Here is a 12,505-nt window from a genome sequence, read left to right as displayed (position 1 = left end):
ATATGATGAAACGGGCTCTCATGAGGACCGCCACAGGAATGGAAGACCCAGAGTTACCTCTGCTGCAGAGGATACGTTCATTAGAGTTACCAGCCTCAGAAATTGCAGCCAAATAAATGCATCACTGATTCAAGTAAGAGACACATCAACATCAACTGTTTAGAGGAGACTGTGTGAATCAGGCCTTCATGGTTGAATTGCTGCAAAGAAACCACTACTAGAGAACACCAATAAGAAGTGTCACTTGGGCCAAGAAACACGAGCAATGGACATTAGACCGGTTGAAATGTGTCCTTTGGTCTGGAGTCCAAATTGGAGATTTTTGGTTCCAACCGCCGTGTTTTTGTGAGACGCGGTGTGGGTGAACGGATGATCTCCGCATGTGTAGTTCCCACCGTAAAGCATGGAGGTGGTGTGATGGTGTGCGGGTGCTTTGCTGGTGACACTGTCTGTGATTTATTTAGAATTCAAGGCACATAACCAACATGGCTACAACAGCATTCTGCAGTGATAAGCCCAAACCAGATGGCATGGCGTAGTGGGACTATCATTTGTTTTTCAACAGGATAATGACCCAACACCTCCAGGCTGTGTAAGGGCTATTTTACCAAAAAGGAGAGTGATGGAGTGCTGCATCAGATGACCTGGCCTCCATAACCCTCCGACCTCAAACACATTGAGATGGTTTAGGATGAGTCGGACCGCAGAGTGAAGGAAAAGCAGCCAACAAGTGCTCAGCATATGTGGGAACTCCTTCAAGACTGTTGTAAATCAATTACAGGTGAAGCTGGATGAGAGAATGCCAAGAGTGTGCAAAGCTGTCATCAAGGCAAAGGGTTGCTAACCTGAACTAGGCTGCAGGCACTGGTTATCGTTTTAAGCTTTTTCTTGAGTGGGCAGCTTGATGAAAGCCATGTGCCTTTTACTGAGGAGTGCCTTCCATCTAGCCACTCTACCATAAAGGCCTGATTGGTGAAGTGCTGCAGAGATGGTTGTCCTTCTGGAAGATTCTACCATCTCCACAGAAGAACTCTAGAGCTCTGTCAGAGTGACCATTTGGTTCTTGGTCACCTCCCTGGCCAAGGCCCTTCTCCCAATTCTGAATTTGGCTGGGCGGCCAGCTCTAGGAAGAGTCTTGGTGGTTTCAACTTCGTCCATTTAAGAATGATGGAGGCGGGCCTCCCAGGTGGTGCAGTGGTCTATGGCACTAAGCTTAGCTGTGCCACCAGAGATTCTGGGTTTGAGCCCAGGCTCTGTCGCAGCCGGCCGCGACCGGGAGGTCCATGGGGCGACGCGCAATTGTCCCAGCGTCGTCCGGGTTAGGGAGGGTTTGGCCGGAAGGGATATCTTTGTCTCATCGCGCACTAGCGACTCCTGTGGCGGGCCGGGCGCAGTGCACGCTGATCAGGTCGCCAGGTGTACAGTGTTTCCTCCTACACATTGGTGCGGCTGGCTTCCAGGTTGGATGGGCATTGTGTCAAGAAGCAGTGCAGCTAGGTTGGGTTGTGTTTCGGAGGATGTATGGCTCTCGACCTTCGCCTCTCCTGAGTCCGTACGGGAGTTGCAGCGATGAGACAAGACTAACTATCAATTGGAAACCACGAAATTGGGGAGAATAAAAAAAAATAAAAAATGGAGGCCACTGATTTCTTGGGGACCTTCAATGCTGCAGAATTGTTTCGGTACCCTTCCCCAGATCTGTGCCTCGACACAATCCTGTCTTGGAGGACAATTCCTTTGACCTCCTGGCTTGGTTTTTGCTCTGAAATTCACTGTTAACTGTGGGACCTTATGTAGACAGGTGTGTGCCTTTCCAAATCATGTCCAATCAATTGAATTTACCTCAGGTGATCTCCAATCAAGTTGTAGAAACATCTGAAGGATGATCGATGGAAACAGGATGCACCTGAGATCAATTTAGAGTCTCATAGCAAAGGGTCCAAATACTTATGTAAATAAGATATTTCTGGTTTTTAATAAATTAGCAAACATGTCTAAAAAACTGTTTTATCTTTGTCATTATGGGGAGTTGTGTGTAGATTGCTGAGAAAATGGTTTAATTGAATCAATTTTAGAAAAAGGCTGTAATTTAACAATATGTGGAAAAAGTCAAGGGGTCTGAATACATTCTGAATGCACTGTAGGTCCTGGATGACAGGAAGCTTTGACCCAGTGATGTACTGGGCCATACACACTACCCTCTGTAGCGCCAAACAATCGGATGCCAAGCAGTTGCCATACCAGGCGATGATGCAATCGGTCAGGATGCTCTCGATGGTGCAGCTGTAGAAGTTTGAGGATCTGGGGAACCATGCCAAATCTTTTCAGTCTCCTGAGGGGGAAAGGTGTTGTTGTGCCCTCTTCGCGACTGCCTTAGTATGTTTGGACCATGAGTTTGTTGGTGATGTGGACACCAAGGAACTTAAAGATCTCAACCTGCTACACTACAGCACCGTCAATGTGAAAGGGGCGTGTTCGGCCCTCCTTTTCCTGTAGTCCACGATCATCTCCTTTGTCTTGCTCACGCTGAGGGAGAGGTTGTTGTCCTGGCACCACACTGCCAGGTCTCTCACCCCTATAGGCTGTTTCATCCTTGTCGATGATCAGGCCTACCACTTGTCGTAAGCAAACTTAATGGTGTTGGAGTCGTGCTTTCCACACAGTCGTGGGTGAACAGGGAATACAGGAGGGGACTAAGCACGCACCCTGAGGGGCCCCCGGGTTGAGGATTAGCGTGGCAGGGATGTTGTTGCCTGTATTGACGTGGCAGATGTGTTGTTACCTGCCCTTACCACATGGGAGGCGGCCCGTCAGGAAGTCCTTGATCCAGTTGCAGGAGGAGGTGTTTAGTCCCAGGGTCCTTAGCTTAGTGATGAGTTGTGTGGGCACTATGGTGTTGATCGCTGAGCTGTAGTCAATGAATATCATGCTCACATACAGTGGCAAGAAAAGTATGTGAACCCTTTGGAATTACCTGGATTTCTGCATAAATTGGTAAACATTTTATCTGACCATCTACGTCAGAACAGACACACAGTGTGCTTAAACTAATAACACGCAAATTCTTGTATTTTTCTTGTCTATATTGAATACATTCACAGTGTAGGTTGGAAAAAGTATGTGAACCCTTAGGCTAATGACTTCTTCAAAAGCTACTTGGAGTCATGGGTCAGCTAACCTGGAGTCCAATCAATGAGACGAGATGTTGGTTAGAGTTACCCTGCCCTATACAAAACACTCACAAAATTTGAGTTTGCTATTCACAAGAAGCATTGCCTGATGTGAACCATGCCTCGAACAAAAGATACATCAGAAGACCCAAGATTAAGAATTGTTGACTTGCATAAAGCTGGAAAGGGTTACAAAAGTATCTCTAAAAGCCTTGATGTTCATCAGTCCACGGTAAGACAAATTGTGTAGTTCAGCACTGTTGCTACTCTCCCTAGGAGTGGCCGTCCTGCAAAGATGACTGCAAGAGCACAGCGCAGAATGCCCAATGAGGTTAAGAAGAATCCTAATGTCAGCTGAAGATTTAGACATATCTGGAACATGCTATCATCTCTGTTGACGAGTCTACGATACGTAAAACACTAAACAAGAATGGTGTTCATGGGAGGACACCACGGAAGAAGCCACTACTGTCCAAAAAAAAAGTTTGCAAAAGCGCACCTGGATGTTCCACAGCGCTACTGGCAAATATTCTGTAGACAGATGAAACTAAAGTTGAGTTGTTTGGAAGGAACAAACACTATGTGTGGAGAAAAAAAGGCACAGCACAGCACACCAACATCAAAACCTCATCCCAACTGTAAAGTATGGTGGAGGGAGCATCATGGTTTGGGGCTGCTTTGCTGCCTCAGGGTCTGGACAGCTTGCTATCGTCAACAGAAAAATGAATTCCCAAGTTTATCAATACATTTTGCAGGAGAATGTAAGGCTATCCGTCTGCCAATTGAAGCGCAACAGAAGTTGGGTGATGCAGCAGGACAACGACCCAAAACACGGAAGTAAATCAACAACAGGATGGCTTCAACAGAAGAAAATACGCCTTCTGGAGTGACCCAGTCCTGACCTCAACCCGATTGAGATGCTGTGGCATGACCTCAAGAGAACGGTTCACACCAGACATCCCAAGAATATTGCTGAACTGAAACAGTTTTGTAAAGAGTAATGGTCCAAAATTCCTCCTGACCGTTGTGCAGGTCTGATCCGCAACTACAAAAAAACATTTGGTTGAGGTTATTGGTTCCAAAAGGAGGGTCAACCAGTTATTAAATCCAAGGGTTCACATACTTTTCCCACCCTGCACTGTGAATGTTTACACGCTGTGTAATCAATAGACATGAAAACGTATAATTGTGTTATTAGTTTAAGCAGACTGTTTGTCTATTGTTGTGACTTAGATGAAGATCAGATCACATGTTATGACCAATTTAAGCAGATATCCAGGTCATTCCAAAGGGTGCCCATGCTTATTCTTGACACCGTAGATGTTCCTTTTGTCCGGGTGGGAAAAGGGCAATGTGGAATGCGATTGAGATTGCGTCATCTGTGGATCTGTTGGGGCGGTATGCGAATTGGAGTGGGTCTAAGGTTTCTGGGATGATGGTGTTGATGTGAGCCATGACCAGCCTTTCAAAGCACTTCATGGCTACTGACGTAAGTACTATGGGGCTGTAGTCATTTGGGCAGGTTACCTTCGCTTTCTTGGGCACAGGGACTATGGTGGTCTGCATGAAACATGTAGGTATTACAGACTCGGTCAGGGAGAGGTTGAAAATGTCAGTGAAGACACTTGCCAGTTGGTCAGCACATGCTCGGAGTACACGTCCTGGTAATCTGTCTGGCCCCGCTGACTTGTGAATGGTGACCTGTTTAAAATGTCTTGCTCACATCTGCTACGGAGAGCATGATCACACCGTTTTTGCTTGCAGGAATCAGGAGGAGGATAGAATTATGGTCAGATTTGCCAAATGGAGGGAGAGCTTTGTATGTCTCTCGGTGTGTGGGGTAAAGATGGTCTAGAGTTTTTCCCTCTGGTTGCACATTTGACATGCTGGTAGAAATGAGGTCAAACTGATTTAAGTTTCCCTGCATTAAAGTCCCCGGCCACTAGGAGCGCTGCTTCTGGATGAGCATTTTCTTGTTTGCTTATGGCCATATACAGCTCATTGAGTGCGGACTTAGTGCCAGCATCGGTTTGTGGTGGTAGATGGGGGTAGAGTAATGGGGGTAGATGTGGCAGTAGCAGCTCATTATTTGATATAGTATGGGGGGTAGATGTGGCAGCTCATTATTTGATCTAGTAATGGGGGTAGATGTGGCAGTAGCAGCTCATTATTTGATCTAGTATGGGGGATAGATGTGGCAGCTCATTATTTGATCTAGTAATGGAGGGTAGATGTGGCAGTAGCAGCTCATTATTTGATCTAGTATGGGGGATAGATGTGGCAGCTCATTATTTGATCTAGTAATGGAGGGTAGATGTGGCAGTAGCAGCTCATTATTTGATCTAGTATGGGGGATAGATGTGGCGGCTCATTATTTGATCTAGTATGGGGGATAGATGTGGCAGTAGCAGCTCATTATTTGATCTAGTATGGGGGATAGATGTGGCAGCTCATTATTTGATCTAGTATGGGGGATAGATGTGGCAGTAGCAGCTCATTATTTGATCTAGTAATGGGGGTAGATGTGGCAGCTCATTATTTGATCTAGTAATAGAGGGTAGATGTGGCAGTAGCAGCTCATTATTTGATCTAGTAATGGGGGTAGATGTGGCAGCTCATTATTTGATCTAGTAATGGGGGTAGATGTGGCAGTATCAGCTCATTATTTGATCTAGTAATGGGGATAGATGTGGCAGCTCATTATTTGATCTAGTAATGGGGGTAGATGTGGCAGCTCATTATTTGATCTAGTAATGGGGGTAGATGTGGCAGCTCATTATTTGATCAGTAATGGGGGTAGATATGGCAGCTCATTATTTGATCCAGTAATGGGGGGGGTATGTCAGTATCTCTTTCCTTCATTAAGGACTGGGGGGGGGGGGTCTTTCTCTGTCCTTCATTCAGGAAAGACAACAGTTAGGAATACCGTCACTAAACCTCTAAGAAACTAAAATAAAAAGCCATCTTTCCGGCAAAAACAACAATGTATTGGTGAAAACAAATGTAAGGCTTTGGACAATGTGGCAAAACAGCATATCTTTATGAGTTAAAGAGAAACAATGATGTTTCATATGAATGAATTGTTTGAGAAATACAACAAGCATAAGAACAAATGGACTGTAATGGGAACGAGAGTAAAACAATCAACCTGAACGATTCATTTTTATATAGATATATTATAACCACAAGAAAAATAAAGAATTAAATAGCAGCTTCTGTACAGACAATTACTTAGAAGAACATAAACAGTGATGTGTATGAACATGTTGAGGTCTAACTACACCAAATATACAAAGGTATGTGGACACCCCTTCAAATGAGTGGATTCACCACACAGCCATGCAATCTCCATAGCTCAACATTGGCAGTAGCATGGCCCTTACTGAAGAGCTCAGTGACTTTCAACGTGGCACCGTCATAGGATGCCACCTTTCCAACAAGTCAGTTAGTCAAATATCTTCCCTGCTAGAGCTGCCCCGGTCAACAGTAAGTGCTGTTATTGTGAGGTGGGAACATATAGGAGCAACAACGGCTCAGCCACGAAGTGGTAGGCCACACCAGCTCACAGAATGGCAACGGCGAGTGCTGAAGCAGGTAGCGCGTTTTAAAACACTCAGTACCGAGTTCCAAACTGCCTCTGGAAGCAACGTCAGCACAAGAACTGTTGGTCGGGAGCATCATGAAATGGGTTTCCATGGCTGAGCAGCCGCACACAAGCCTAAGATCACCATTCACAATGCCAAGTGTTGGCTGGAGTGGTGTAAAGCTCACCGCCATTGAACTCTGGAGCAGTGGAAACGCTTTCTCTGGAGTGATTAATCACACTTCACCATCTGGCAGTTCGACAGACGAATCTGGGTTTGGCCGATGCCAGGTAACGCTACCTGCTCGAATGCATAGTGCCAACTGTAAAGTTTGGTGGAGGAGGAATAACAGTCTGGGGCTGTTTTTCATGGTTCGGGGTAAGGCCCTTAGTTCCAGTGAACAGAAATCTTAATGCTACAGCATACAATGACATTCTAGATGATTATGTGCTTCCAACTTTATGGTAACAGTTTGGGGGAAGGCCCTTTCCTGTTTCAGCATGACAAAGCCCACGTGCACAAAGTGAGGTCCATACAGAAATGGTTTGTTGAGATCGATGTGGAAGAACTTGACCGGCCTGCGCAGAGCCCTGACCTCAATCCCATTGGGATGCCGACTGCTAGCCAGGCCTAATCGCCCAACATCAGTGCCCGACCTCACTAATGCTCTTGTGGCTGAATGGAAGCAAGTCCCAGCAGCAATGTACCAACATCTAGTGGAAAGCCTTCGCAGAAGAGTGGAGGCTGTTATAGCAGCAATGTTCCAACATCTAGTGGAAAGCCTTCCCAGAAGAGTGGAGGCTGTTATAGCAGCAATGTTCCAACATCTAGTGGAAAGCCTTCCCAGAAGAGTGGAGGCTGTTATAGCAGCAATGTTCCATCATCTAGTGGAAAGCCTTCCCAGAAGAGTGGAGGCTGTTATAGCAGCAGAAGGGGGACCAACTCCATATTAATGCCCATCATTTTGAAATGAGATGTTTGACGAGTTCGTGTCCACATACTGTTGGTGATGTAGTGAACAACTGTAAGAGCAATGGAGAAATGTTCTAAATCTTAGAGCAGAGACTACAGTGTAAATATATACCTGCTGTGTACAGCAATGTCTCCCTCCCTTCATACTACTGGACTGGAGACAACTCCTGTCTGTCCCTACTCCCTCCATACTACTGGACTGGAGCCATACATCCGGTCAGAGAAACTAAGCATATGGAGCCATACATCCGGTCAGAGAAACTAAGCATATGGAGCCATACATCCGGTCAGATGAACTAAGCATATGGAGCCATACATCCGGGCAGAGGAACTAAGCATATGGAGCCATACATCCGGTCAGATGAACTAAGCATATGGAGCCATACATCCGGTCAGAGGAACTAAGCATATGGAGCCATACATCCGGTCAGATGAACTAAGCATATGGAGCCATACATCCGGTCAGATGAACTAAGCATATGGAGCCATACATCCGGTCAGATGAACTAAGCATATGGAGCCATACATCCGGTCAGATGAACTAAGCATATGGAGCCATACATCCGGTCAGATGAACTAAGCATATGGAGCCATACATCCGGTCAGATGAACTAAGCATATGGAGCCATACATCCGGTCAGATGAACTAAGCATATGGAGCCATACATCCGGTCAGAGGAACTAAGCATATGGAGCCATACATCCGGTCAGATGAACTAAGCATATGGAGCCATACATCCGGTCAGAGGAACTAAGAAGGGAACTGAAGGACTGGATAAAACAACCTCCCATTGATCACAATCCTTTAAGATACAAAATAATTTAGTCATGTCTTGTAGGCTTAGGAGACGACAAGTAGTTTACGCAAATGTCAGAATGATTCCTGTCAATCACAGACAAGACAAAGGGAGAAGACGTAGTTTACACTAGTGTCAGAATGATTCCTGTCAATCACAGACAAGACAAAAGGGAGAAGACGTAGTTCACACTAGTGTCAGAATGATTCCTGTCAATCACAGACAAGACAAAGGGAGAAGACGTAGTTTACACTAGTGTCAGAATGATTCCTGTCAATCACAGACAAGACAAAGGGAGAAGACGTAGTTTACACTAGTGTCAGAATGATTCCTGTCAATCACAGACAAGACAAAAGGGAGAAGACGTAGTTCACACTAGTGTCAGAATGATTCCTGTCAATCACAGACAAGACAAAAGGGAGAAGACGTAGTTTACACTAGTGTCAGAATGATTCCTGTCAATCACAGACAAGACAAAGGGAGAAGACGTAGTTTACACTAGTGTCAGAATGATTCCTGTCAATCACAGACAAGACAAAAGGAGAAGACGTAGTTTACACTAGTGTCAGAATGATTCCTGTCAATCACAGACAAGACAAAAGGAGAAGACGTAGTTTACACTAGTGTCAGAATGATTCCTGTCAATCACAGACAAGACAAAGGGAGAAGACGTAGTTTACACTAGTGTCAGAATGATTCCTGTCAATCACAGACAAGACAAAAGGGAGAAGACGTAGTTTACACTAGTGTCAGAATGATTCCTGTCAATCACATACAAGACAAAAGGGAGAAGACGTAGTTCACACCAGACAACTAACCATCATCAGTGATGACCATCTTGTCCCAGTCCAACAGAGAGGATCATGTCTGTCCATCCACTGATATACAACACAGACACAGAGACAGACAGCGCTTGACCGTTGACGTGGCGTCCAGACAGAAGATTTAACATTTACCTCACAATAATAATAATGCCCCCCAATATTACACAGTGAGCCAACCAACCATCACGTCTCCATTTGGGGATATTTAGAAAAACTAATAGAAAACACACTATATATATATATATATATATATAGTGTACCATCTCAGTACCTGTATAAAGTTTAGAACACCTACTCATTCCAGGGTTTTTCTTTATTTGTACTATTTTCTACATTGTAGAATAATAGTGAAGACATCTAAACTATGAAATAACACAAATGGAATCACGTCGTAACCCAAAAAAGAGAAAGAGTTCAAAATACATTTTCATTTTGAGATTCTTCAAATAGCCACCCTTTTGCCTTGATGACAGCTTTGCATTCTCTCAACCAGCTTTATGAGGTTATCACCTGGAATGCATTTTAATTAACAGGTGTGCCTTGTTAAAAGTTATTTTTGTGGAATTTCTTTCCTTCTTTATGCGTTTGAGCCAATCCGTTGTGTGTTTGAGCCAATCAGTTGTGTGTTTGAGCCAATCAGTTGTGTTGTGACAAGGTAGGGTTGGTATACAGAAGATAGCCCTATTTGGTAAAAGACCAAGTCCATATTATGGCAAGAACAGCTCAAATAAGCAAAGAGAAATGACAGTCCATCATTAATTTAAGGCATGAAGGTCAGTCAATATGGAACATGTCAAGAACTTTGAAAGTTTCTTCAAGTGCAGTCACAAAAACCATCAAGCGCTATGATGAATCTGGTTATCATGAGGACCGCCACAGGAAAGGAAGACCCAGAGTTACCTCTGCTGCAGACGATAAGTTAATTAAAGTTACCAGCCTCACTAACAGACACATCTCAACATCAACTGTAGAGGAGACTGTGAATCAGGACTTCATGGTTGAATTGCTGCAAAGAAACCACTACTAAAGGACACCAATAGGAAGAAGAGACTTGCTTAGGCCAAGAAACACGACCAATGGACATTAGACCGGTGGAAATCTGTCCTTTGGTCTGATGAGTCCAAATTTGAGATTTTTGGTTCCAACAGCCGTGTCTTTGTGCGATGCAGAGTAGATGAACAGATGATCTCCGCATGTGTGGTTCCCACCGTGAAGCATGGAGGTGGTGTGATGTATTCTGCAGCGATACGCCATCCCATCTGGTTTGGGCTTAGTGGGACTATCATTTGTTTTTCAACAGGACAATGACCCAACACACCTCCAGGCTGTGTAAGGGCTATATGACCAAGGAGAGTGATGGAGTGCTGCATCAGATGACCTGGCCTCCACAATCACCCGACCTCAACCCAATTGAGATGGTTTGGGATGAGTTGGACCACAGAGTGAAGGAAAAGCAGCCAACAAGTGCTCAGCATATGTGGGAACTCCTTCAAGACTGTTGGAAAAGCATTCCTCATGAAGCTGCTTGAGAGAATGCCAAGAGTGCAAAGCTGTCATCAAGGCAAAGGGTGGCTATCATGAAGAATCTCAAATATATTTTGATTTGCTTTTTTTTTTTTTTTTAACACTTTTTTGTTTTTTTTTGTTTTTGATGTCTTCACTATTATTCTACAATGTAGAAAATAGTAAACATTAAGAAAAACCGTTGAATGAGTAGGTGTGTCCAAACTTTTGACTGGTAGCGGTAACCAGAAACCTTCCTGAACAACGGACTTGCATTTTATATATAAAGGTAGCTGGGCCTAAAGGACTATATGTAAAAAAAAAAAAACGTTGTTCAGGTTGTGGGTCAGGGTCCTCCCAGCAGGCCTCAGCAGGAGGTGCTTTATATCAATGTCAATACAATAACAGAATGAAAAAGTAGGAGTCCCACCACAGAGGAGTCCCACCACAGAGGAGTCCCACCACAGAGGAAGTCCACCACAGAAGAGTCCCACCACAGAGGAGTCCCACCACAGAGGAGTCCCACCACAGAGGAGTCCCACCACAGAGGAGTCCCACCACAGAGGAGTCCCACCACAGAGGAGTCCACCAAGCTCTTTAGAAAAGAGGGATGAGGGATGGAGAGAGGTCCACTAGGATCAGCAGGCCGAGGACTGTGGGAGGGGCATGGCACGTTCCTTCTTCCTCACTCCGTTCATGTGTGCGTAGGGCGGTGAGTCATTGAAGGCTGGTCGCAGCAGGACCTGGGCGACCGCCTCGGGGCCGTTGGACTCCACCTGTTCTGACGCCCCTGAGCTCTGGGCTGAGGAGGGGCCAGGGGCCACTCGGGAGCAGCAGGCCTGGCTGGTGGCCACGAGGGCTGGGGAGCAGGGGGACGAGGGAGCCTGGGGCTGAACCTGCCCAGAGGACGGGGCTGAAGGGGGGGTGGAGCCCAGCGTTAATGGACCGTCGGGGGCCGTGGAGGCTGATGTCTGTTGGGAGGGGGGAGGAGGGGGCTGGTTGGGCAGGGCGGACCCGGAGGTGGTGGGGGGGCAGGGGATGGGGGGCCGTGAAGAGGCAGCTGGGCCTAAAGGAACATTCTTCATGTTTTCTACCTCCATGTCTAACTCCTCTGTGTCTGGAAGCTTGTTCTCTTCGCTGTAAAAGAAACTCATCTCTCTGAACGGTGGCTCCAGCTCCTCCTTGATGCTGTTAATGATCTCCAGAAACGACGGACGCATCTTAGGGTTGTACTGCCAACACATACGCATTAACTCAAACCTGGTAGGAGAGAGAGAGAGCGAAGTTAGATATTATCTAATGGGTTATACTGCCAACACATTAACTCAAACCTGGTAGCTAATGGGTTGTACTGCCAACACATTAACTCAAACCTGGTAGGAGAGAGAGAGAGAAGTTAGATATTATCTAATGGGTTGTACTGCCAACACATTAACTCAAACCTGGTAGGAGAGAGAGAGAAGTTAGATATTATCTAATGGGTTGTACTGCCAACACATTAACTCAAACCTGGTAGGAGAGAGAGAGAAGTTAGATATTATCTAATGGGTGCAGGCAGTAGTTCTTTCAATTCAAGCACCAAAACAGTTCACGTTCCATATCTATACATGTCCACACAAGTGTGTGTGTGTGTGTGTGTGTGTGTGTGTGTGTGT

General features: G+C 45.5%; 1 protein-coding gene across 1 annotated transcript in view; it reads right to left on the bottom strand.

Moving 5' to 3' along the window:
- Positions 1–11,203: 11,203 nt before the first annotated feature.
- The window catches only part of LOC139394411 (insulin-like growth factor 1 receptor), a 113,464-nt gene continuing 112,162 nt past the window's right edge, over positions 11,204–12,505 (bottom strand). Inside the window, exon 22 of the mRNA XM_071142468.1 lies at positions 11,204–12,110. Coding sequence (XP_070998569.1) covers positions 11,489–12,110 — 622 coding nt within the window. The 3' untranslated portion in view covers positions 11,204–11,488. The remainder of the gene's footprint in view (positions 12,111–12,505) is intronic.

Source organism: Oncorhynchus clarkii, unplaced genomic scaffold (assembly GCF_045791955.1).
Source record: "Oncorhynchus clarkii lewisi isolate Uvic-CL-2024 unplaced genomic scaffold, UVic_Ocla_1.0 unplaced_contig_2048_pilon_pilon, whole genome shotgun sequence".
In the NCBI taxonomy this organism is placed as follows: domain Eukaryota; kingdom Metazoa; phylum Chordata; class Actinopteri; order Salmoniformes; family Salmonidae; genus Oncorhynchus; species Oncorhynchus clarkii.
Note: the sequence above shows the minus strand (reverse complement) of the source record. Positions and strands in the feature narration are given on the sequence as shown.